Source organism: Euleptes europaea, chromosome 11, assembly GCF_029931775.1.
Source record: "Euleptes europaea isolate rEulEur1 chromosome 11, rEulEur1.hap1, whole genome shotgun sequence".
Classification (NCBI taxonomy): domain Eukaryota; kingdom Metazoa; phylum Chordata; class Lepidosauria; order Squamata; family Sphaerodactylidae; genus Euleptes; species Euleptes europaea.
The window spans coordinates 76,283,675-76,311,287 of NC_079322.1; the positions used below are offsets into that span (position 1 = coordinate 76,283,675).

Consider the following 27,613-nt stretch of genomic DNA (forward strand, 5'->3'; position numbering starts at 1 on the left):
CCACAACAGACACCCTGTGAGGTAGGTGAGGCTGAGACAGCTCTAAGAGAGCTGTGACTAGCCCAAGGTCACCCAGCAGGCATCATGCGTAGGAGTGGGGAAACCAACCTGGCTCACCAGAGTAGAGTCCGCCACTCATGTGGAGAAGCGGCGAATCAAACCCGGTTCTCCAGACTAGAGTCCACCACTCCAAACCACTACACCAGGCTGGCTCCTAATGCTTTTTCTATTGGCCCTGGACCGAGGGATACCAATGCAAAAATAAATGGGGTGGTGGGGAGGAGAATGTAACTAAGCCACTGCAGAAGACCCTAACTACCGACATCAGTGTTCAGAGGGAAGAGGGAAGGGGTCCTGTGAGGAGTGAGGGCATGCTGATTTGGGAGAGAGAGCACCAGGAAGTGAAGATTCGCACACAGCATCTGCAAGACTCCGGCCTGAAGAGGTCCCACTGACCCAGAAGCCCGAACTGAGCATTTACAGTGGGCAAAGAGAGGAGCATCCACTGCTCTCCTGCAACAACATTCTCCTCACGTGTTTGGATGGCTTTGCCCGGGGTACGGAAGCCAAAAGATATCACCTTCCATCCTTTCCATAGCTGTGAAATAATGTGGTTGAGGAATCAACACAGTCTGCTAAGGCATGGATGTCTTTTGTCTCCATGGGGTCTTGTGAGGGGACTGTCCATTTGAGCTGCTATGTTGTCTAGCTAACCAGCCCGCTACTGTCATCCTCCTCAATACCAGAAGGACCATGAATCTCTCCTAGCCTTCCTAAGTCACTCAAGACCGATGTACACATCAGATGCATATGTGTGTTGTGTGCGCGCGCCTGTGTGTAATCTCTCGCACTGTCGAACGAGCATGTCGCACAAGTATTGCCCCCCCTCCCTGCCATGTCTCATGGCAAGAGTACAGTTGGGATGGTCACTTCCTAGGGATATGTTACAAGGCGCGGCATCAACCTGTTCACACGGGGGGGGGGAGTCTGGTTGTTTTGCACAGTAGAGAGCCGTCCACAAGTTTCTCCAGTTCTCGTGAGGTGCCAAACGAGGGTCTTTGAGGAAAAGAAGCACACCACCTCTTGTTAATTCTATACACAGAAACTTACTGGTGGAAATACCGTGCTATGGATTGAGCCAGAATGCTAAGAATCATTGTGTTAGAAGCCCCCGTCTATACTCGTACATGCCCATTGGTCATGTTTTGGGAAGACACACAACTTTCGAAGGACACTTAAGATCAGCAGTCTTGCCATGTGGGTCGAAAGATGAAAGAGCGGAGGCTCCGGAACTTCCTGGAAACCCTCCGGCCATCCATATCCAGGTTTATGTTGCTGAACAGTTAAAGGAACCCCAATCTCATGTAGGGAGGAAGGTCGAACGGGTCACTTGTTTGTGTTTTGGCTCGTCAGAAGGTCCACGTCGCAAGATTAACCTCCAAAAGAGATAGTCGAGAACAAATTAGACCTATTCTAGCCGACCACTTTTAGCCTTGGTTTTGTTTGCGTGCGTTTGATTCCATTCAGTCTCCAGAAGTCGACTTTCCCCACAAAAAACGAGTTGTCTCTGATTCATTTCCCGCTGATGGAGGGTGTCCAGTTTTACTTGCACGTGTGAACGTCGTAGACCCGCGTGCACTCCTGACAGCTGACGTAGCAACACCAGTGGAAAATGCAATGACACTTCTCCTTCCTCTTCTCAGTCCGGGTGTTGTGCCCACGCCCACAGCACAAGAGGTCACATCCATCTATCCCATGCGAGGTGACATTGCAGATCCTGTCACGGGTGCCAAAGGAGCCAGTTTCGGGGTTCGGCTCGCAGAAGTTGGGCGAGTTTTCATAGTAGACCAGGTCTCTCTCGGTTGGCGCTTTGAAGAAGTTATATTTCGGCCGGAGCGTCTCTACCCAGCCACGGGATTCCCTGTGCTTCTCCACCACCATTTCTGAAGCGCTGTCGTACTTGTCTTTCAGGTAGTCGCCGATGACTCGGAAGTCCGGCTGGGACCACCAACAGGTTTTCACCTCGCAGCTACCAGACAATCCATGACACTTGCACTTGAGGTGCATGTGGTCAATGATCGACTGAAAAAGAAAAAGAAAACAAGAGGGGGAGAGAAGAGTGAAAGGAGAGACAACATTAGCCTGCCAAAACCTGACACTTTTAGACCCCTAGGCTTGGATCCAACCAATCAACAGTGGTGGGCGACTGCCAAATGAAGATTATGTTCCCATTTCCTCTGCAATCCCTTTTGACCCCTGGAAACATGATTTCTGAAATCCTGGTTCCCACTTAAACAAAAAGACGTATAGGTTGGAGGACTGCAGTGAGGAGAGGAAAGGGGGTGATATTGCCCATTCACTCCTTCCACCAACAGAATGGCACTTGTGGAAGAGGGAGGATAAAGAAGAAGAGTTGGTTTTTATACCCCAATTTTCTCTACCTTTTAGGGAGTCTCAAAGTGGCTTCCGATCACCTTCCCTTCCCCATCCCCCCCGCCCCACAACAGGCACCTTGTGAGGTAAGTGAGGCTGAGAGTGTTTGGAGAGAACTGTGACTAGCCCAAGGTCACCCAGCTGGCTTCATGTGGAGGAGTGGAGAAACCAACATGGTTCATCAGATTAGAGTCTGCCGCTCATGTGAAGGAGTGGGGAATCGAACCCGGTTCTCCAGATTAGAGTCCACCATTCTTAACTACTACACCACACTGTAGAAAATCAGAAAATTGGAATCGCAGGGTGCAGGCTTCAGCTTAGCTTTCCTCCTGACATGCTAGTTCTCTGCTGTTTGGATTGTGAGTACCCATTTAACTTGGGCTAGTCACAGTTCTCTCAGAACTCTCTCAGCCCCACCTACTTCACAAGGTGTCTGTTGCAGGGAGGAGAAGGGAAGGCGATTGTAAGACGCTTTGAGACTCCTTAAAGGTAGAGAAAAGTGCAGTAGACAAACCAACTCTTCTTCTTCTTCTTACAGGGAAATTACCTGGTTGGCCACTGCTTTAGAACACCACTGGTGGCCAGAAGAAAGCTGAGCCAAACCCTAGCAACACTGCCCAAGCTTCATGGGCCACTGTCCCGGACCCCTTATTAGCCATGACAGTTTATATCAGCTCGCCGACTGTCTCCTCTCGCACTGCTTCCAGTCTGGAGGAGGATGCAGCGGGTGAGCGAATGCCCATTGTCAGCCCGACTGGGCTCCTGCAGCCCTGCAGTGCTGGCTTGTAGGACCGCAGGGACCACCCAGCATGACTTGCTCCAGGGCCATTTTCACTTCTCCACAATTGCATACGCGGGATAACGTATCACAAACGAGTTGCTCAAACATTTTAGGGGGCTGCTCGGTGTGGCTAAACCTTCTGTTCCACCAGCTCCTTGAGAAGGAAGGTCCCACCAGGAAACTATGCTGAAGGAGCGAAGCCAACTGCACAAGGGGTTTTCCTTACCGTCCTCCCAGCCTCGTTGTTGTGTCGGTTCATGGCCGAGCGAGCGTCCGGCCGGTTCTCTCGCGCATCTGCAAACTCCCGAGACACCATGCTCCCAAACTCCACATCCTCACTGCATCCGCCCCATTTCCAGCCTTCTCCCGGAGGACCCTTGTGACGTGTGTCGCAGCCGCAGATGGTGGCTGAACCTTCGGCGCAGGATCTGGTCACTGCGAAAGCCACCCCGGCGGAGGCAATGGCATGAACAAAGGCGGACTCCCTTGTGGCTGCAGGAAGAGAAACGACAGGCTGTAAAGGTTGTGTCTTCACACAGCGCATAGTTAAATGGTGGAACTCCCTGCCCCAGGATATGGTGATGGCGGCCAACTTGGGAGGGTTTAAGAGGGGAGTGGACATGTTTATGGAGGATCCATGGCTACTAGTCAAAATGAACGCTGGTCATGCTGCATACCTATTCTCTCCAGGATCAGAGGAGCATGCCCATTATATTAGATGCCATGGAACACAGGCAGGATATTACTGCAGTGGTCTTGCTTGTGGGCTTCCTAGAGACACCTGGTTGGCCACTGTGTGAACAGACTGCAGGACTTGGTGGGCCTTGGTCTAATCCATCAGGGCCTTTCTTATGTTCTTATGTTTTAAAGATCGTGTCAGATCTCGGAAGTTTAGCATGGTTAGGCCTAGTTCATGCTTGGATGGGAGAGCCCACCAAGGAAGTCCAGGGTTGCTACTCAGAGTCAGGCAGTGGTAAATCAACTCTGTCCATCACTGGCCTTGAAAACCCCATAATAGGGGTGTGAAATATAAGGCCCGCAGGCTGGATCCAGCACACAAGCCAGCCAAGGAAGCCACCCCCCCCATTCTCGATCTGGGCTAGCGAGGCACAGCCCGGCCTGACCAAGTGACATTTGTTATATCTGGCTCTTGTAACAATTTAGTTCAACACCCCTGACCTATAAGGTCTCCATAAGTCGGCTCCAACTTGACTGCACTTTCCACCCTTTAATATCAATTGCTATGGAGTAGGGTTCCCAACACCAGGTTAGAGAATTCCTGGCGATTTGGGGGTGGAAACAGGAGACAGCAGGGTTTGAGAATGGGGTGAGTTCAGCGGGGTATAATGCCATTGAGTCCACCTCCCAAAGCAGCCATTTTCTCCAGAGGGACTGACCTCTTCAGTCTGAAAATCAGTTGTAATTTTGGGAGCTCTCCAGGCCCCACCTGGAGTTTGGCAACCATATTGTGGAGAAAGAGGGCTGATTTGGATTATGAATTTGGGGACTGATCATCATGCAATGTGAAGTCTATGGCTGAAAGAGGGTGCATTACAATACACAAATGTTCTGGCAAGTAGAAATAGCGCCCCTCAATTCCTCAGGGTGTTTCAGAAATTTGGAACAACGACAGAAAAGGCGTGGGCCCTGATTGATACCAGATGAGCTACCCTAAGCAAAGGTACAAATAGCAGCTAGCAACCTGAGCACTGCAATGGGTGCATGGGAGCATAAAGGAAGAGAGGATCTTTTTTATGTTGATAGCAAAGCAGGGAGCCTGGTTTGGAACAGCAAAATCGACTGGAGGCTGAAGGGTTAAATCCCCCTCACTTCCTTGCACAGTCCTGTGGCAAACTGAGGCTTCATGAACCTGAAATCTGCATTAAGTGGCAGATGGAGATGTGTGATCTTCGTCTTATGTGTTTGAGTCCTAAGTTACATAAAATGATGGGAAATACTAGAAACTGGAAATGTAAATTATCCTTTTTGTAAATGAAGGTGGTCAGGAATGGTTAGCTCACTTCTCTTTTAATTTTGCAGAGATTTTTTTAAAAATTTAAAGAAAAACATCTTTTATGAAGCAGTCTTAAATACTTTGAGTTGCTCTGTGTTTCTTCGTACAGTTTTTTTAAAAGAAGCGCATATGGCTTTTCTTTTGCTGTTACCGCACCAAGTAGTTACAGCCGATTATCACCGTGGTAGGCGTGTGGATTTTGGTTCCGTACCCAAACTTCCTGACAGCACTTCACTATTACGCTGGTGTATTAATTGTTCCCAAAACATTTCATTTCCAGTTTGCATTTCCGAAAAGTTCAGCAGGGGGAGCGCGGGGGAGCGCCGCGTCATGGAAGTCAGAAAATTTTCCTTTATTTTTTATTTTATTGAGTACTTAAATAATTACAACTATACTAGTTATGATTTAGATTTTCAGATAACTTTCATTGTTGGTTCTTGTAGGTTATCCGGGCTGTGTAACCGTGGTCTTGGAATTACACAGCCCGGATAACCTACAAGAACCAATGAACTCTGACCGTGAAAGCCTTCGACAACTTTCATTGTTGTTTGTTAACATGAAAAATTTGTATTATAAAAACCAATAAAATTTTTTTTTAAAAATGGACACGTCGCAGATGTTCCCCCATCTTCCTTTTCGTTTTTGCGCATGCGTGGTAACGTTGCTGCGCTGGTACGAAGGACCAACACGATTGGCTGTGAACTCACTTGCTTCCTGTTTGGAATGATTAGATTAGTTTATGCCTATACCTGATTCTCATATGTGAACACCATTTGCCTGGTTTCCCTTTCAGTTAAGGGAGGGTCATACCATCGTATCAATGTCCCTTCGCTAGTACTAAAGGCAGCACACACAAAAAAGGAAGCAGGCACGGGGGATTGCCCGGTTTAGGGTGCTGGAAAACCTGGTACGCATCCCTCTTTGGCACTGGAAAACTACTAACATGTTCCTCTGCAAAAACAAAACAAAACTGAAGTTTTGAGAAATTGCTGGACAGCCCTCGTGCTGGGCTATGTGGACCATCAGTACAACACTCTCATGTCCCAATGCTAGTCCAAGTAGATCAATAAAAAAAAAATTAAAGGGAAGAAAAACTAAGGAAAAGTGACTGACCGAAGAAGAGGGAAGTGACGGGGAGAGTGAAGGAGAAGCAGGGGGCAGATGGGCAAAAGTGGGAGTTAACTATGTAGCAGGTGCGAGTAAATGAGTAGTCTTCAGCACGTTCGCACCTCGGAGAAACCGTCATTAAAACAGATTTTTCTAATAAATCGCCATAAAAGTGTTTGCAGATAACATGGCGATTAAACGTTTGCAAAATGGTTCCAACGCCAAACGGGGGGCGGGGGGAATAAGGCGTGAACACACGGGAATGAAACGTTTCACAAAACATTATAAATTTCACAAAACATTATAAACATTGGTGCAGTAACGGCCTTTAACTCAGCCCACCCATCCTGTTCTCAGAAGGCTGTTACTCACGCCAACAGGAAAAGGAAAATCTTCCTGGAAAAAGGCTCTCCCACCTTTTCTGCGTACTGAGTTCCTATTTCATATCATGTAGATCAAGCAAATTAACACATAGTTGATGAGTATGCACAATTTCTTCTGATTTGGCGTCGAGTCAAGGATTCTTATGATATGCTGACTGAAACGCATTGAAAGGAATCTAGAAAATCAGGATCGAGTCCTGAAAAAGCCATTGAACAAAAAAATATGTACCAGTTTGACAGTTTTTGTTTTAAACCATTTTGGGAACTCGCTCTCCTTTAAATTGAATTAGTCTCATTTGCAGCTTCACGCCATAGTAAGCAAATGGTATGCTGATTGCAAACATGGCATGAAAAATAATTTCAGTAATTAAAAGCTCCTGGAAGCCCAAAGTTCCATCTTTGGAGGGGGCCTGCCTGTTCTGCGTCTGCATCAGTTACTTCTCTGGGATGGACTCCTTCCAATTGACTTCTGTTGGAAGAGGATAATTCTGCTCCATTTTTCGCCCCTGGCATGATTCGATTGCTCAGTATCTCAGATACGTTGCAGAATTATCTGCCCGCAGAGAGGGCTACCAGTTACATCTCTGCATGAGTTACTGCTCGGAGTCAATTTTCTTCCAATCAGGAGGCCCCCAGTCATAATGAAATAAGGGATGGTCTCCAATTAGGTGTGGCAGTTCTCACACACCATAACCAACCATGCCATAACCCTAGAGGTAGGGTTGCCAACCTCCAGGTAGTAGCTGGAGATCTCCGGCTATTACAACTGATCTCCAGCCAATAGAGATCAGTTCACCTGGAGAAAATGGCCGCTTTGGCAATTGGCCTCTATGGCATTGAAGACCCTCCTCTCCCCAAACCCCGCCCTACTCAGACTCCGCCCAAAAACCTCCCGCCAGTGGCGAAGAGGGACCTGGCAATGCTACCTAGAGGGGAGGGACTTCAATGCCATAGATTACAATTGCCAAAGCAGCTATTTTCTCCAGGGGAGCTGATCTCTGTCACCTGGAGATCAGTTGTCATAGCGGGAGATCTCCACCCACCACCTGGAGGTTAGCAACCCTGTTTTAGTGGCTTCCTTGACAAGAGCTGTGCAATCTCTGGGAAGGACGTCTGGACTGCTTGCAGATAGTGCATTTATTGTGTTAAAAACGGATCACTAGCAAAGGCCTTAAGGGAAAATAGTTTTGTGATCCTTCTGATACAAACTTGACAATTTGCTCTACAAAAAAATAATCAGGGAATGGAACTTTCCCCACGAGGCAGGCTGTGAAGTTTTGTTTGCAGAATGCAAGCTATCCTGTGGGACTGGAAAGACCATTTTGTGGTATCTCCAAGCTCAATGGTGCCTGCGAATAGCAAGTCTCTCGGCGCCATTTTTACCAACAGCACGCGCTCATTTCGTGTCTTGGTGTCACATTTTTAGCAATAAAGTATTTTTAATTAAGGTATGTACATTTTTTTAAGACATAATGCTATTGCTCACTCAATCGACGACAGCCTAGTGTAAACATAACTTTTATATGCACTGGGAAACAAAAAAAAAATTCCGTGTGACTCGCTTTATTGCAGTGGTCTGGAACCGAACCCACAATATCTCCAAGGTATGCCTGTATATATCTCTATATTTATCGCTGTATCTTTAAAAAAACAAGTTCTATCTTCTGTAAGCCACTTTGAGTATATTAGAAAGGCAACCTCAAAATGTTTTGAAGGAATAAATCAATGACCCATGCGCGCAGGCCTAAAAGCTAAGCCAACCACACCCCCAAAGCCTTGGAGTGGCAAAAAACCCATTAAAATCCCAGGAAAACAAAATCAAAACCCTAACGCACAGACTCAAAGGCAGGACTAAAGCAACATTTCAATGCACCCAAGGGAACTAGTAGGGTTACCAGTAGGGTTGCCAACTTCCAGGTACTAGCTGGAGATCTCCTGCTATTACAACTGATCTCCAGCCGATAGAGATCTCACCTGGAGAAAATGGCTGCTTTGGCCATTGGACTCTATGGCATTGAAGTTCCTCCCCTCCCCAAACCCCGCGTTCCCCAGGCTCCACCCAAAAACCTCCCGCCGATGGCAAAGAGGGACCTGGCAACCCTAGTTACCAGCCTCCAGGTTGGGCCCAGAGTTCTCCCAGAATTACAACTGATCTCCAGCTTACAGAGATCAGTTCTTTTGGAAAAAACGGCAACTTCAGAGGGTGTGTTCCATATACGCTTGCCAACCTCCATGTGGTGGCTGGATATCTCCCACTATTAAAACTGATCTCCAGGTGGCAGATATCAGCTCACCTTAGGGTTGCCAACCTCCAGGTACTAGCTGGAGATCTCCTGCTATTACAGCTGATCTTCAGCTGATAGACATCAGTTCACCTGGAGAAAATGTCCACTTTCGCCATTGGACTCTATGGCATCGAAGTCCCTCCCCTCCCAAAACTCCTCCCTCCCCAGGCTCTGCCCCAAAAACCTCCTGCCGGTGACAAAGAGGGACCTGCAACCCTAGTTCACCTGGAGAAAATGGCTGTTTTGGAAGGTGGACTCTATGGCCATTTATGCAGGGTCGATTCTGCTCCTTGCTCAATGCTGATTTTTTAAATCCAACCTTTAAAATGATTATTCATGGTCCCGATGCTAGAGGAGAAAGTCTACACTCCCCACTTGCCTGCTCCTTCGTTCCTTCATTTGCATAGCCATTAGCAATAGTTGTTTGCATAGCTAAGCAGTGGCTGGGATTCTGCATGCTTACTTCAGTGAATGCTTTGATGCGGGGGCAGAGCAAATACAAAAGGTCTCGTTAAAGGGGCTCTTAAGAAATGTGAAGCAGGTATACACCGGCTTGGAATGATGTTTCAGCATGAAGAAATAAAAAATATATGCGGGGCACTTCAGCCTGGAGTGTGCTGCTAATTACCAAGCATAAACGGCGTATGGTATTGAAGTCCCTCCCCTCTCCAAAGCCTGCCCTCCTCAAGTTTCACCCCCACAATCTCCAGGTATTACCCAACCTGGAGCTGGCAACCCTAGCTCAATGGCATCACATCCTCACTTTCCAGGCTCCACCCCCAAATCTCCAGGAAATTCCTAAGCTGGAGTTGGCAACTCTAGGCCTAGATCTCCCAGAATTACAACTGATCTCCAGGGTACAGAGAACAGTTCCCCTGGAGGAAACAGCTGCTTTAGAGGGTCGACTCTATGGCATTGTGCCCTGCTGAGGTCCCTCCCCTCCCCAAGCTTCACCCTCCCGAAGCTTCACCCCCAAATCTCCAGGAATTTCCCAAGCTGGAGTTGGCAAGCCTCGCTACGAGGCTGTTACCGCAAAGTTTCCATTAAATGCTTTTCTTCTTTTGTAACTTTGGGGATTGACTAACCGAGATGGGATTGCGCGTGTGTCGCGTCTCCCAGTTTTTGCCCAGCTTAAACAAGCGATGCTTCGGGCTTCATCACCTTTCTGCCTGGCACCCACGCTGGGCACCGGGCCCACGCTGGCGCTGCCCGATCCCACACCTGGCTTCCCTCGAAGCCTGGTGAGCCCACTGGTGTTTTGGCTTTTGGGGACAGCGTGTGTTTCCACTCTGTGGTTTGGCGCTTCCCCTAATAGGAATGCTCTCTGCAACCCCCCAGGTAAGGATTCTTCGCCGCCGTCCTGCTGTTACCAACCAGCTGACTTCCCAGAAAGCCTTTTGGGTCAAGTCGCAACCTGCTGCCGGTCTCCGCAGCAACTACCCAAACCCATCCAGGTGGGCTGGCAGTCGGCTTCCCGCACCGTATCTCTGCTGAGGCTCTTACATTTTTATATGGCACCTTAATAACCCCTCATTTCCATCACAAGGGCGACGCTTGCCCTCCTCTTTATCTCCCAGGATTTCTTCCAGCCAGGCTGCCCCAGGGGCTGACCCCAGGAGCTCTCCCGGGCTCGAGAGGGTCAGGCCAGCCATTAGCTGTCGGGATGGGGGTCAGAGAGAGGACCAGAGACTTCTTCTTGGCAGGAAGTGAGTCATGGATTTCTGGATCCCCTCACCCTTCCAAAACAAAGGTGAACCTGATGCCCCCACCCCGGGAGAGGTAAATCCAGAAGACAGAGTGCTTCCTTCTGAAATCTGCAGATAGTTCTCCAAGGCACCAGGAATGTCTCAAAGTCAGAAAAACAGGGGCACCCTGTTTTTGGTTTGCTTGCTTGCTTGTTTTTACCCCCAAGTCACAGCGGACTTGTGATTTACGGCGACCCCATAGCGTTTTCAAGGCAAGAGATGCTCAGAGGTGGATTTCCTGAGGGGAAACCCTGCTTTTAGGGTTGCCAACCTCCAGGTAGTAGCTGGAGATCTGCGATTACAACTGATCTCCAGCTGATAGGGATCAGTTCACCTGGAGAAAATGGTTCCTTTGGCAAATTGGACTCTGGGGCATTGAAGTCCCTCCCCTCCCAAAGCTTGCCTTCCTCAGGCTCCACCCCAAAAACCTCTCGCCGGTAGCGAAGAAGGACCTGGCAATCCCTACCTGCTTAGCTTCTGAGATCTGACAAGATTGGGCTAGCCTGGGCCATCTAGGTCAGGCCAACTTATTGATTCATGGAGGAGAGGGGTATTCATGGCTACTAGTAAAAATGGGTACTAGTCATGATGCATACCTATTCTCTCCTGTATCAGAGGAGCATGCCTATTCTATTAGGTGCTGTGGAACACAGGTAGGATAAGGCTGCTGCAGTCATCTTGTTTGTGGGCTTCCTAGAGGCACCTGGATGGCCACTGTGTGAACAGACTGCTGGACTTGGTGGGCCTTCCTCTGATCCAGCATGACTTTTCTTATGTTCTTATGATTTAGTGGTGGAAAGTGCTGTCGAGTCGCAACTGACCTTTCAAGGCAAGAGACGTTCCGTGGTGGTTTGCCATGGCCTGCCTCTGCATTGCTACTCTGGATTTCCCTGGTGGTGTCCCATTCAGGACTAGGGTTGCCAATTGCCAGGTGGTGGCTTGAGTAGGGTTGCCAGCCTCCAGGTACTAGCTGGAGACCTCCTGCTATTGCAACTGATCTCCACCTGACAGAGATCAGTTCCCCTGGAGAAAATGGCCGCTTTGGCAATTGGACTCTATGGCATTGAAGTTCCTCCCCTCCCCAAACCCCACCCACCTTGGGCTCTGCTCCCAAATCTCAGGGTATTTCCCAACCTGGAGCTAGCAACCCTAGGTTAGAGATCTCCCGCTATTACAACTGATCTCCAGGCAACAGGGATCAGTTCACCTGGAGAATCTGGCCATCTTGGAAGGTGGACTCTATGGCATTATGCCCCATTGAGGCCCCTCCCATCCTGAAACCCCACCCTTTTCAGGCTCCACCCCCAAAATCTCCAGGGATTTCCCACCCTGGAGCTGTCAACCCTATCCAGGGCTGACCCTGCTTAGCTTCTGAGATTGGATGAGATTGGGCTAGCCTAAGCCATCCAGGTGAGGGCAATTGATTGATTTGGAGGTGGAAAGTGCCATCACGTCACTGCTGACTTACGACAACCCCGTAGGGTTTTCAAGGCAAGAGACAAACAGAAGTGGTTTGCCATGGCCTGCCTCTGCATAGCAACCCCGGATTTCCTTGATGGCTTCTCCTCCAATTACTAACCAGGGCTGACCCTGCTTAGCTTCCAAGATCTGACGAGATAGGGCTAGCTTTTGTGAGTGTGTCAGAATGCAGATTAGTTGCCCTAGGGAGAGCTCAACTCCCTGCATTTTCTTGGTGAATAACTGTTGTGGGTGTGCCTTTTCTGCACGATTTGCCCCTTTGCATTGGGAGTGATTAATTCATCCCATCTTGCCCAGTGCAGAAGCTGATTGGAAGGAGGCACTACAAGAGAAAAGACTCACACAGGGAGGCAGCAGTCACTACAGTGATGAACCTGAATTCCCGAAACTGTCTGGTTCAATACCAATCTCATCACCTCAATTTCGTTTTCTCTTGTCTAAGAGTTGCTCTTGTCTTGAAGGGCTGTCACATAGAAGAGGGTGCCGAGTTGTTTTCTGTTGCCCTAGAAGGTTGGACCAGAACCAATGGGTTGAAATTAAATCAAAAGAGTTTCTGTCTAGACATTAGGAAGAATTGTCTAACAGTTAGAGAGGTTCCCCAGTGGAACAGGCTTCCTTGGGAGGTGGTGAGCTCTCCTTCCCTGGAGGGTTTTAAGCAGAGGCTAGCTGGCCATCTATCAGCAATGCTGATTCTATGACTTTAGGCAGATCATGAGAGGGAGGGCATCTTGGCAATCTTCTGGGCGTGGAGTAAGGGTCACTGGGTGTGTGTGTGTGTGTGGGTAGTTGTGAATTTCCTGTATTGTGCAGGGGGTTGGACTCGATGAACCTGAGAGAAGAGCTATTGTTTTCCCACTAGCTTCCCTTTCCGCACACTCAATTGTCCTGATTTAAATGGAGGCATTTTCCAACATTAATTTCACGCATACAAATGTGGCATATCATGTACAAATGGCATGACAATGGTTGAAACAAAATGAAAGAAAAAGAACCATTATTTAACCTTTGGCTGAAAATACTGTCCAAGAGGGAGCCAAACAGAGCACTCTGTGAAGTGCGTTCTGCAGAATGGGGATCACCACCAAAAAGGCCTGGTGAAGTCCTCTTTGCAGGGGTTAAGGAGGTATTATGGAAATATTAAGGGTCCAGGAACCCTATCCTCATTTGCACCTGGACATGGATTGTCCAGGACAAGGAAATGAACGTCACCTTCCAAGCAACAGATCAGACTGTTATCCTTCTAGAGTCTCCTGATGGCATGATTCAGCCATAGCATCCTTTCTTGATTAGAAGAAGAGGAAGAGCTGGTTTTTATACCCCGATTTTCTCTAAAGAGTCTCAAAGCATCTTACTCTCCCCACAACAGAGACCTTGTGAGATGAGTGTAGCTAAGAGAGTTCGAAGAGAGCTGTGACTAGCCCAAGGTCATCCAGCAGGCTGCATGTGGAGGATTGGGGAATCAAACCTGGTTCACCAGATTAGAGTCTCCCGCTCCTAACAACTACACCACGCTGGCTCTGGGGGTTAGCTGGGGTGTTTGGAGGCATGTGAGGTCCCTTATCACATTCCTTCCACTTACATCATAGGTAGGGTTGCCAGCTCTGGGTTGGGAAATACCTGGAGATTTTTTGGGCGGAGCCTGAGGAGGGCAGGGTTTGGGGAGCGGAGGGACTCCTCCAAAAACTCTGCCCTCTTCAGGCTCTGCCCCCAAAACCTCCCTCTGGTGGTGATGTGGGACCTGGCAACCCTATCTCAAATAAAGAAAAACCCTGCTACCTGGTCTTTGACACCCAAACCTCAACTCGGCCAAACCTCCTAGGGTTGCCAGCTCTGGGTTGGAAAATCCCTGGAGATCTTGGGGGTGGAGCCTGAGGAGGGGGGTTTGGGGAGGGGAGGGACTTCAGTGGGGTCTAATGCCATAGAGTCCACCTTTCACAGCAGCCATTTTCTCCAGGCGACCTGATCTCTGTACTCTGGAGATCATTTGTAATTCTAGGAGATCTCCAGCACCCACCTGGATAGTGTGGCCAACCTCCTGCTATTGCAACTGATCTTCAGCTGATGGAGATCAGTTCCCCTCCCTCCTCAGGCTCTGCCCCAAAAACCTCCCACCGGTGGCAAAGAGGGACCTGGCAACCCTACACCTGGAGGCTGGCAACTCGACAACCTCCCCATTTTCAGTATGCAGAGCTGAATGTTGACTTCCCTTGTAGGGTTGTTGTAGGGATTAAATTGGGTGTGTGAACCCCTTTGAGCTCTTTAAGTGGCTGATGATGTAAAGGGCGTCGATTATCACGAATGAACAAAAGGCCCATCAGGTTTGTCAGGAGCAACAGGAGACCCGATAGAGAGCTCTGTCTTTTTTGCCCAACCAATTCCCCGACTTTCCATTCTCCCTTCTATCACTGAGGCTCTTGCCTCAGGGAACTGGGGACAGGCAGGTTTCTAAGCTGATGGTATCAGAATGTGTTTGAGAAGCTATGCCTGGCTACTGTCTATTTGAAGTATACACGTCGACCCGGAAGGTGAAGATTTGGAGTTAGAGTTAGCCTCTAATGTGTGTTTGTGTAAAGTGCTGTCAAGTCGCAGCCGACTTATGGCGACCCCTTTTTGGGGTTTTCATGGCAAGAGACTAACAGAGGTGGTTTGCCAGTGCCTTCCTCTGCACAGCAACCCTGGACTTCCTTGGTGGTCTCCCATCCAAATACTAACCAGGGCTGACCCTGCTTAGCTTCTGAGATCTGACGAGATCAGGCTAGCCTGGGCCATCCAGGTCCGGGCACTAATAACCCCTCTAAAATTGCAGTGGAGCACGTTTTGTGACTTTTACCGGAGACCCCTTTAACTGGGGATGCCTGGGATTGAACACATGAACATATGAACACATGAAGCTGCCTTTTAGTGAATCAGACCCTTGGTCCATCAAAGTCAGTATTGTCTACTCAGACAGGCAGCGGCTCTCCAGGGTCTCAGGCAGAGGTCTTTCACAGCACCTACTTGCCTAGTCCCTTTAACTGGAGATGCCGGGGATTGAACCTGGGACCTTCTGCGTGCCAAGCAGAGGCTCTACCACTGAGCCACAGCCCCTCCCAATTGAATCTTGGACCCTTGGTGTACAACACATGTGATATTGCTGAGCCACATTTGCTCCCAAAGGACGGTGGTGGTGGGAAGTGCATAGGGTTTTCAAGGCAGGAGGCATACAGACGTGGTTTGCCATTGCTTGCCTCTGCATAGCAGCCCTGGACTTCCTTGGCGGCCACCCAGCCCTGCTTAGCTTCCAAGATCCTGACATCAGAAATTCGGGGGGGGGGATTGTTCTAGTGAAAAATGGTTCTAACAAACAGCCTTGCCTCAGTTTACCTGGAGGTGATGATGCTTCAGTGGGGCGGGATGAGGCAGAAAGCAGAATTCCCCCTTACAAGCTCAGCAGCATCAATATTTGGTTTCCAACGTTCCCGATATTTTCGCCCCGAGCGAAGCCGGCCTAGAACCGCCGCCCTCTTTTGCATGGAAGGAACTCATTACTGTCTTCCTGCCTTGGAGCGATTCACTCCCATGTACTTCTGCGGCACTATTAATAAATTAAACATGCAGTAAAAAAAAACTTCCACGTCTCTTCTCACTTGTGTTCTGGGATGATCTTCATCTTGCCGGGTTTCTTGCCAATCTTTAACAGTTTTGCTTACTGAACTATCTGCTCTTGTATAATCCTGTAATATACCAGCGTGGTGTAGTGGTTAAGAGCGGTGGAGTTTGATCTGGAGAATCAGGGTTGATTCCCCACTCCTCCACATGAGCAGCAGAGGCTAATCTGGTGAACTGGATTTGTTTTCCCACTCCTACACATGAAGCCAGCTGGGTGACCTTGGGCTAGTCACAGCTCTCAAAGCCCCACTTACCTCACAGGGTGTCTGTTGTGGGGAGGGGAGTGAGCCAGCTGACATTTGTAAGTTGTAAAGTCTAAAATTTGTTTATGTATTTCATCCAGAATTGCCTTTATAATCTTAGGGTCCTATAGAAGACAATCATGCTAGGAAAAGTTGAGGGCAGCAGGAAAAGAGGAGGACCCAACAAGAGATGGATTGACTCAATAAAGGAAGCCACGGCTCTCAATTTGCAAGATCTGAGCAAGGCTGTTAAAGATATGAAGTTTTGGAGGACATTGATTCATAGGGTTGCCATGAGTCGGAAGCGACTTGACAGCACTTAAGACACACACACAAGTGAGCCATCTTGCCTCAGAACACAATCTTGGAATGGATGGCCATTCCACTCTTCCAAACTCTATGATTCTAAAGTCTAGAGCAGGGGTGTCAAACATAAGGCCCAATGGCTGGATCCGACCCATTGAGAGCTCTTATCCAGCCCGCGAGGCAGGCGAGGCAGCCACCCCCTCCTCGATCTGGGCTGGTGATGCATGGCCTGGACCGACCGACCGACATTTATGTCATATCCAGCCCTTGTAACATTTGAGTTCGACACCCCTGGTCTAGAGCGTCCCACCACATAGGGTTGCCAACCTCCAGGTACTAGCTGGAAATATCCCGCTATTCCAACTGGTCTCCAGCCAATAGAGATCAGTTCCCCTGGAGAAAATGGCCGCTTTGGCAATTGGGATCTATGGCATTGAAGTCTCTCCTCTCTGTAAACCTGCCCTCCTCAGGCTCCGACCCCAAAACCTCCCGCCGTTGGTGAAGAAGGACCTGGCAACCCTACCACCATAGGAGAGGGGTCGCAGATGCTCTGAGCTCGGCCTGGTCTTCAATTCCACCTCCGCTGTCAATAGGGCCGTCGGGCAACTTTCTAGTAGCAGCTTCCAGACGTTATTTCCCTGAGAAGCCGGTCTTACTTTTTTAATCAACAAATCTCTCCTCTTCCCCGCACCCTCACCCAACAGAAAACCATTTTCTGTGGTCAGCGCCAGCTCTGCTAACAAAAGGATCGCCCTGAGCCCACCTGAGAATGGAATGTGAAGCTCCATCTCCCTTGGCATGATTTCTCTTGACAGCCCGGCTTGGTTGGGAAGGCCCGTTGTCCTTATTACCTGCTGTGGGGGATGAATCCCCTTTTGTCCCGGAGGTGTCACGGCGCGTTAGGCCAACAATGGCCCCAGATATTTTATATGAAGTTCCCCCTTGCCACTGATTAGCAAAAACCAACCAAGTCATAGCAACCTAGAACTATGCGTTGGCCGGCCCCCGTCGCTGGCCGAAAGGGAAATCCCTATTCAAATGGTTTAATAAAACAATCTAAAGGGCGTGTGAATCGTGAAAAAGCATTTTCACTTTTTCTCCCCAGCTTAATCTCCTGGTCTCTGGGATATTGTGCTCCGAGCAGACCTCAGCGGGGTGCGGGCTAAGGTCTCCCCATCGAGGCTATTTTACGGCCCCTTTTTCTCGGAGAGTTAATGATATACTGGGGTGATTGCCTCCCCCCACCCCCCCGCAGCAAGGAGAAACACGCATTTGATGAAAAGGATGGACCTCCGAACACATCCTAAAAGGCAACAATTTCTCATAGAGAGGTCACAGGGCATAACCTGCTTTTTTGGGGAGAAAGTCTACCGACCTTCTTTCAAAAGATGGCTGAAGCTCAGGGTTATTTGGGATGGCCTTACACACACACACACACACACACACACACACACACACACACACACACACACACATTTTCTCATGCAACTCAGCTTCAGTAATTAATTTCCACCATCTCTTTGGATGGATTAGATAATTTCTGGTTGTGCTGTGACGTTGGAATTTTTCTGGAACGCATCCATGACATTGAAGACCACCAATGTCAATGATTTTTGAGAAACAGCCATGTTCCTGGAGAACCACGCCATCGATGGCTTATAGCCATGATAGTGTGGAGTAGAACCTCCATGACCAGAGGCAGGATACCTCTGATAACCAAATCTTGGCAACAAACAACTGGGGAGGGGCATACCCTTCATGGCTTGTGATGTGAGCTCCTCAGGGTCATGCTGTAGATGCGGTACTGGACTTTGGGTCTAACCTAGCATGGGCTTTCTTATGGTTAGAGTTAAGAGTAGGGTTGCCAACAGGCCTGGAGAAAAAGCAGCCTTTCCTTTTTAAAGAGGCTTAAGGGGTGGAAATGGGCAGCCGAAACTTTCTACGACTTGGCGACATACAACCTCCCTTGGAAAATAACCCATTTTAGCTTCTGTCATATGATGGCACTTGGCAACCACAACTGAGGGGGTCTGCAGAGATTCAAGCTAGTATCCAAAAGGCTATGGAGAAAAATATGTCAAAGTAGAAGAAAAAAGAGGGGAATAAAACTCAACCTAGAAAAACAGAAGCTGGGTATCCAAGGTTGGGTGGGATGAAAAAATATATAAATAATGAAAATATAATTTATTAGAAGTGCTATGTCAAGATTAAAATTACTTAAAAACAGCACAATGGCATTTCCTAAGGTTGATATCTATAACCACATGCCAGACGCATTTCAGCCTATTTGGCCTTCTTCAGTGGTCTATTTGAAACCCATGTAAAACATGCACACATATTACAAATATATTTATATATACATATACAGACAATATAAAATAGACAAGGCATGTAATAGGTTGTATAATATATTACCAATTACACAAACATCTGGTAAGATTGTCTCAAGTTGTTATGCTGGGCTGTATATGTCTCCCGTATAAGATGTGTGCAATTATCAACCTGGTACAACAATGCTTCTAATAAATATATATATTTTCATTATGAAGAATATGTCAAATATATCAACTTAGCTGGGGTTTAAAAGTTTTGTAGAAATATGGAAAAAGCAACCAGCAGCCCAATTTTGCACAAGTTTCCATAGAGTCTACCCTCTGAAGCGGCCACTTTCTCCTGGGGAACTGACCTTTGTTGACTAGAGATCAGTTGTAATTCTGGAAGATCTCCAGGTCCTACCTGGAGGTTGGCAGCCTTCCCCTGACTTCCAAGTCCCCTCAATCTTGTCCCCTTTAGAAAGTGCATCCAAGAAATGCGGTGTTAATGTGCATATTTCTAAAAATACAACAAATTACTACATCATCTCCTAAAGCCATGTTGTAAGACTATACTGGATTTAAATTTTTCATTTTTTTTCTCCCATTCTGTAAATTCTAACTTCTGGCAATAATTACCATCTGCTTGAAAATGAGCAAAAACCTTGCATGGATTTCTTCTGCGAGACTTTGACCTCCTTGGTAGATAAAGTCTACAATAGTTTCATCATAATTAACAAGTCAAAAGGAGAAATGTTTAGGGTTGCCAGCTCTGAGTTGAGAAATACCTGAAGATTTAGGGGGTGGAGCCCAAGGAAGACGAGGTTTGGGGAGGGGAGGGACTTCAGTGGGGTATAATAACATACAGTCCACCTTCCAAAGTGGCCATTTTCTCCAGGGGAAATTACCTCTGTCACCTGGAGATCAGTAGTAATAAGCAGGAGATCTCCAGCCACCACCTGGAGGTTGGCACGGTGGCCCCACAATGTGACACAGTAGCAATAGAGTCAATTTAGAGTCAATAGTGTAATTTAGGGGGGAAAGGATTTAATGGGCATTCACTTCATGCCCTAATAGTAACGTGTAAAGAAACCAACAAGTCAATATTACAATTTTCCAACGCACGATCTAGGGTAAGCATCTACAAATGATTATTGAAATGTCTGTTAAAAATTGAGCGTTAGAGAAATTGTTTTAATACTTTTAAGATTGGATTATGAAGAAATTATACATCTTGTACACATTGTATTGTCATTGTATATATTGTATTGTTTTTGTTACAGCCTTACGGTGGTATACTGGATGCATACAATACAGTCCGTCTTGGAATGCTCCCGGGAATATTAATATAAATGAGCTGATGAAGCCACCGAAACATGATATGACTGGTTTCACATTCTCCCTTGTTTAATTTTTCTCCTTTGAATCTTCCTCCGGGTCTTTGACGCACCCCTCAACACGATGTTCGCGTCCTTATCATTTTCGGATCCCGTTGGGTCCTCGTGGGGTGCAGTTGTTTATCAACTTGAGGCTTTTTGCCCATTTGCCCATGAACTTTCGGTTATACCACGACTGCATTGCAATTCGATTCATTTTCATTGGGCAGTTTTCATTTGTGTATTATGTGAATCTTTGTATATTTATGTTTGTATCTTTGTAAATTGGTTTCCATAACTTTGCTCACTGCTATAAGTTGTTGGAAAATTGTAATATTGACTTGTTGGTTTCTTTACATGTTACTATTAGGGCATGAAGGCCCATTAAATCCTTTCCCCCCCTAAATTACACACAGTATTGACTCTATTGCTACTGTGTCACGTTGTGGAGCCATCGTGCCGCCCTTCTTTCAGAATTTCTATTTACGGCATAGGTTTTTGTTCATTGCTTAACCACCTGGAGGTTGGCAACCCGAGAAATAATCTGTCTGATAGTCTTTTTGAAGAAAAAGAAGAAGACGAGGTGGTTTTTATTGCCTGCCAATTTAAGCGACCTGGCAACCCTATGGAGAAAAGGGGTGCTTTGGAGAATGGGCTCTGTGGCGTTGTACCTAGGTAGGGTGCCAACCTCCAGGTACTAGCTGGAGATCTCCTGCTATTACAACTGATCTTCAGCTGATAGAGATCAGTTCACCTGGAGAAAATGGCTGCTTTGGCAATTGGACTCTATGGCATTGAAGTCCCTCCCCTCCCCAAACCCCGCCCTCCTCAGGCTCCACCCCAAAAACCTTCTGCTGGTTGCGAAGAGGGACCTGGCAACCCTATACCTAGGAAATACCTAGGTATAGGTATTTGGGAAATACCTGGAGATTTTTGGGGCGGAGCCTGAGGAGGGTAGCGTTTGGGGAATGGAAGGACTTCACCGTAGCGTCCATTTTCTCCAGGTGAATTGGTCTCTATCAGCTGGAGGTGAGTTGTAATAGCAAGAGATCTCCAGCTAGTACCTGGAGGTTGGCAACCCTAATTGTACCCCACTGAGTTATCTGCTCTCCCCAGGCTCTGCCCCCAAATCTCCAGGAGTTACCCAACCTAGATCTGCCCACCCTACTCCCTCCCCATCCCTCAGCGGTGGCCAAGGGGGACCTGGCAACCCTACTGGAGACAAATGTTTATAGGGTGGAGGCTAGGGATTTGGAAAGATCCTCGCCCTGTTTGTTGGAAACATAACTGTTTGCTGTCCTGGGGCAAACACTACACAAACCTATTTTGCAGATTTTTGGAAGGGTTTTGTTTCAGTCATGGCAAGGAGGCCTCGAGTGCACAGCGTTGGTTGGCTAGCGTGTGTAACGGACACACCTTCCCCTCCAACCTCTGGGCCACTTTTTAAACAGTGTTCTTTGCAGGATTGTCGTGGTGGTGGTGGGGGGTTAATGGAGCTCTGTGTGTGGCTGGCCCACACACTTGAAGAATGGGAAGTGGGGACAGAACGATGTCAGGTTTGCTGTTTGACTTGCCGGTAGGGCTGCCAGCTCTGGGTTGGAAAATACCTGGTGAGTTTGGGGGCAGAGTCCGAGGAGGGTGGGGCTAGGGGAGGGGAGGGACTTCAATGCCATAGAGTCCAATTGCCAATGCGGCCATTTTTTTTCAGGTGAACTGATCACTGCTGCCTGGAGAGCAGTTGTAATAGCAGGAGATCTCCAGCCACCACTTGGAGGTCCTGGGTAACTTGGAGGCCACTTGGCCACCACTTGGCCACTTGGCCACTTGGCCACCACTTGGAGGCCACTTGGCCCTGGGTAACGGGGGTGGCCAGGCATATATCATCAGCAACCCTACCTGCTGAGACAAAGGTGTGCAAAGCAGGTTGCGAATTCTGGATCACCCCTTGGCTGGGACTGCCTGCCTCTACTCTAAAGGGAAACAAAAGCATGGGGGGCCACCTCCCCAAGACTATGTATTAGGATTGCCATCCTACATTTGAGGCCTGGAGATTCCATGGTAGGGTTGCCCACCACAAGGTACTAGCTTGAGATCTCCTGCTATTATGACTGATCTCCAGCCACTGGAGATCAGTTCACCTGGAGAAAATGGCTGCTTTGGCAATTGGGCTCTATGCCATTGAAGTCCCTCCCCTCCCAAACCCCACCCTCCTCAGGCTCCACCCCCAAAACCTCCCGCCGGTGGCAAAGAGGGACCTGGCAACCCTATTCCCTGGAATTATAACTGGTCTCCAGACTACAGAGACCAGTTCCCCTGGAGAAAATGGCTGCTTTGGAGGGTGGACTCCATGGCATCTAGGGTTGCCAGGTCCCTCTTCACCACCGACAGGAGGTTTTTGGGGTGGAGCCTGAGGAGGGCGGGGTGTGGGGAGGGGAGGGACTTCAATGCCATAGAGTCCAATTGCCAAAGCAGCCATTTTCTCCAGGTGAACTGATCTCTATCGGCTGAAGATCAGTTGTAATAGCAGGAGATCTCCAGCTAATACCTGGAGGTTGGCAACCTTAATGGCATCATATCCCTGTTGCGCTCCCTCTCTTCCCCAAACTCTGCTCTCCCAAGGCTCTACCCCCAAATCTTCAGGAATTTCCCAGCCTGTCGTTGGCAGCCCTATATTTACTAGGGATATAAGCAACCAAAGCTCTTTTAGCTGGTTGATCCTCAGAACGTTAACGATCCGATCTGACCCAGCGGTCTCTGGATTCCGGTGGGTTCCCTGGTCCAGTCTGGGGCTGTTCTTCCATTGCTGGAGAGGGGAACGGTTTGGTTCGGCAGCCACCCTGACGCTTTCGTCGTAGGGCTCGGCCGCATCTTCCGTGGTTCTCTCAGTTTCCTACTCTGACTCCCCACCCCCACTTTATCTCCTTATCGTCTGTATCCATCTCCCGTTTTAATTATCCGCATCTTCTCGATTCCCTTCAAAGGAAAGGGTGTTTCCTAAGCAATATTCATGGCATGCCTCCTCGGACTGACTCACTGGTATATGATTGATGGTTTGCGCCATTTGCCTAACTATTTCTGCCACAATGTGCTTAATATGTAAAAATTTAATTAAAGTGTTATTCATTAAAGACTGTATCTGGGCCAATTTCTACATATCCGAAGGGTGTATTCCTATCAGGCGAGATGTGCCAGCAAAACTGTGTTGCAAAATCTCCCTTCTTCTTCTTCTCCCTCTCCCATCCCCCCCACCAACATTAAAGCCATCAACATCAATTTGATAAAGAGCACTGGAAAAAAATTAATAACGACTATTCAAATAATATTTGCAGGAAATGTGTGTGGAGGCAAGCATGGAGTCTCCAGTACGGTCATTGCCATGGCGTGGATGGCCCAGGCTAGCCCAATCTCATTAGATCTCAGAAGCTAAGCAGGGTCAGCCCTGGTTAGTACTGAGATGGGAGACCATCAAGGAAGTCCGGGGTTACTACGCAGAGGCAGGCAATGGCAAACCACCTCTGAATATCTCTTCCCTTCCCCTGGATGGGTCAGGCTGGTCTGATCTCATCAGATCTTGGAAGCTAAGGAGGGTCAGCCCTGGTTAGTGCTTGGATGGGAGACCACCAAGAAAGTCCAGGGTTGTTACGCAGTGGCAGGCTATGGCCAACCGCCTCTGAGCATCTTTTGCTTTGAAAACCCTATGGAGTCATTCATTGTCCTAACCTGGCTAGCCCAATCTTGTGAGATTTTGGCTGCTAAGCAGGGTCAGCTCTGGTTAGTACTGGGATGGGATACTACCAAGAGAAGTCCAGGGTTACTATGCAGAGGCAGGCAATGGCAAACGTAATTAGGTGACGATCCTGACCATAATTAGATGAGGAATAGAGACCAAAACTGCTGCTATCATACTGCCCTTGTACAAATCTATGGTGAGACCACACTTGGAATACTGTGCACTTTCCACCACCAAGGGAGAGATCTGTGCCGTTCCACTTGAACTTCTCAAGTTGGATGACTGTAAATTGTCTTCCTTGTGGGGTCAGGATGGTGCTTGTAGCTCTCATGGACAGATAGAAGAAGAAGAAGAGTTGGTTTTTATATGCCGACTTTCTCTACCGCTTAAGGCAGAATCAAACTGGCTTACAATCACCTTCCCTTTCCCTCCCACACAACAGACACCCTGCGAGGTAGGTGGGGCTGAGAGAGCTCTGAGAGCTGTGACTAGCCCAAGGTCACCCAGCTGACTTCATGTGCAGGAGTGGGGAAACAAATCCAGTTCATCAGGTTAGCCTCCGCCGCTCACGGGAAGGAGTGGGGAATCGAACCCAGTTGTCCAGATCAGAGTCCACCACTCCGAACCACCACTCTTAACCACCAGGTTTGGTAAATATGCGTAGAAGGATGGAGGGAGAGAACAACTGGAAGAGCGTGGTCAGCTCACAGCCTGTTGGCTAGGAGCTGTACCATTAAAGGAAAGGTAATAGCCTGACCTGGATGGCCCAGGCTAGCCTGATCTCATCAGATCTCAGAAGCTAAGCAGGGTCAGCCCTGGTTAGTATTTGGATGGGAGACCACCAAGGAATACCAGGGTTGCTGTGCAGAGGAAGGCACTGGCAAACCACCTCTCTTGCCATGAAAACCCCAAAAGGGGTCGCCATAAGTCGGCTGCGACTTGAAGGCACTTTACACACACACAATAGTTTCTCAAATTCTCAAAGACAAGCAAAGTTTCTCCAAGGAGTTGGGCGCACAAAGCTTCCTCCTCTGTTCCTTCATCTGCTGGCTTCTCACGGAAAACGACGGAGATCAACCCGGGGATTTTTTGCCCCTGCCAGGCAGGTGTTATGCCACAACCTTTCCCTACAGCCTGAACTGTGGGCTCCAGAAAACATTCCTGCCCGTTCTCAGCCCAGCAGCTCTGGGGATGTCAGTTTGACAAGGCCGGGGGCGAGAATTATCCCCCAAACGTCTGCAAAAGCAAAATTGCGTGACGCATTTGGAAGGTCCTGTGTGAGAGAAAATAGCTGAGAAGGCTGGAAAGAAGCACGTTTTCATGAGACTCGTCCGCTTTCTTGGGGGAAGGAAATCTGGGCATGGGAGAAGGCCGGGGAGAGCTTTACTCTCTTTACGTGACAGCCTTACTAAGTCCGTATAGCTAGGATTGCCGGGTCCCTCTTTGCCGCTGGCAGGGTGCTTTGGGGGCGGAGCCTGAGGAAGGCGGGGTTTGGGAGGGGAGGGACTTCAATGTGATAGAGTCCCATTGCCAAAGCGGCCATTTTCTCCAGACGAACTGATTTGTACCGGTGGGAGATCAGTGGTAATAGCATAGGGTTGCCAACCTCCAGGTACTAGCTGGAGATCTCCTGCTATTACAACTGATCTCCAGCCGACAGAGATAAGTTCCCCTGGAGAAAATGGCCGCTTTGGTAATTGAACCAAAAACCTCCCGCCAGTGGCAAAAAGGGACCTGGCAACCCTATAATAGCAGGAGATCTCCAGCTACTACCTGGTAGTTGGCAACCCTATGTATAGACAACCGTTGTTGGAGTAGGGTTGCTGGTTTGCAGGTGGTGGCTGGAGATCTCCCACTATTATAATTGATCTCCAGACAACAGAGATCAGCCCCCCGACCCTAGAGAAAATGGCTGCTTTAGAAGGTGAACACTGTGGTATTATACCCCACTGAGGTCCTTCCCCTCCCCAAACCCCGCCCTCCCCAATAAGGTTGCCAGATCTTCAGTGGCCACTGGTGGGTGGTGGGTGGTAGGGTTGCCAGATCCAGGCTGGGAAACCCCTGGTGATTTGGGGATGGAGCCTGGGGAAGACAGGGACCTCAGGGGAGTACAATGCCATAGAGTCCATCCTCCAAAGCAGCCTTTCCCCCGCAGAGGGACTGATCCCTGTAGTCTGGAGATGAGCTGTAATTCCAGGAGATCCCCCAGGTCCCACCTGGAGGCTGGCATCCCCACGCCCCAGGCTCCACCCCCAACATGTCCAACCCAGAGCAATTGGACTCTGTGGCACTCAACCCCGCCCTTCTCAGGCTCCATCCCCAAAATACCCAGATGTTTCCCAGTCTGGAGCAGGCAACCCTAAGCACAGCTGTGGAATTGACTGGGACGACACTGGAGCTCCTCGGGAATGATGGAGGCGCAAAATGATTGATGGGAAGGGAAATTCCTGACAGTTAATGACCAGCTGGAGTCGAAGGCCTGAGGCCTTTGGGAGGGGACTCAGTTCTTCCATTGGGGTGTCTGTTGCCAGGAAGGGCCCAACCCCAAAAAAGTACCGACCCTGTATTGGAAACGTTGCCAATATAATATGAAAGGTACCCTGCCCTCACTTGACTGACTGAAGCTTGACTCATCTCAGGGAGGTGCCGCCATGTTGAGACCAGGCAGCCATCTTTGAGTCACCGACTAGCCCGGAGCCGGGGACGTCCGGCCTTTTCCTTCACACTCCTGCAGCTAAACCCAATTTAGCGGTACTATCTGCGGGAACAACCCTTTTCTCCCCTTCTTTCTCCACTCCCAGTTAACGGCATCGTGGCATTTCTGTCAAAGGAACCGACTGGAAAGAAATATTCTGAAACATGTACCAAACACTGAACATGACTCAGCAGTGTGATGCTGTAACTAAAAAGGCAAATGCGATCTTGGGCTGCATCAACAGAAGTAGTGTCCAGATCACGCAAAGTGATGGTATCGCTTTACTCAACTCTGGTTAGACCTCACCTAGAGTACTGTGTTCAGTTTTGGGCACCACAATTTAAGAAAGATGTAGACAAGCTGGAACATGTCCAGAGGAGGACAACAAAGATGGTGAGGGGTCTGGAGACCAAGTCCTATGAGGAAAGGTTGAAGGAGCTGGGTATGTTTAGCCTGAAGAGGAGAAGACTGAGAGGGGATATGATAACCATGTTCAAGTACTTGAAGGGCTGTCATAGAGAGGAGGATGCCGAGTTGTTTTCTGTTGCTCAAGAAGGTCGGACCAGAACCAACGGGTTGAAATTAAATCAAAAGAGTTTCCGTCTAGACATTAGGAAGAATTGTCTAACAGTTAGAGCGGTTCCTCAGTGGAACAGGCTTCCTCGGGAGGTGGTGAGCTCTCCTTCCCAGGAGGTTTTTAAGAAGAGGTTAGATGGCCATCTGTCAGCAATGCTGATTCTGTGACCTTAGGCAGATGATGAGAGGGAGGGCATCTTGGCCATCTTGTGGTCACTAGGGGTGTGGAGGGGGGAGGTAGTTGTGAATTTCCTGCATTGTGCAGGGGGTTGGACTTGATGGCCCTGGTGGTCCCTTCCAACTCTATGATTCTATGATTCTACATATGCTTTGGTGTCTTCTGACACTATTTACACGGACCATGAGGGAAGGACTGACTATTTCTCAGCTATGGCCGGAACAACATTTCCCAACCCGATGCTGGGGTTGCCTACTCTGAGTTAGGGAAATTCCTTGAGATTTTGTGGGTGGAATGAGATATCTTGGGGATGGGACCCAAAT

The 27,613-nt window shown here is 48.6% G+C and overlaps 1 protein-coding gene across 1 annotated transcript in view; it reads right to left on the reverse strand.

Annotated features, from left to right (window-relative positions):
* Positions 1-1,517: 1,517 nt before the first annotated feature.
* Positions 1,518-27,613, reverse strand: part of WNT3A (Wnt family member 3A) — a 90,416-nt gene continuing 64,320 nt past the window's right edge. Inside the window, exons 3-4 of the mRNA XM_056857964.1 lie at positions 3,441-3,706; positions 1,518-2,082 (exon numbers count right to left, since the gene is read on the reverse strand). Of these exons, the coding sequence (XP_056713942.1) occupies positions 1,603-2,082; positions 3,441-3,706 (746 nt within the window). The 3' untranslated portion in view covers positions 1,518-1,602. The remainder of the gene's footprint in view (positions 2,083-3,440; positions 3,707-27,613) is intronic.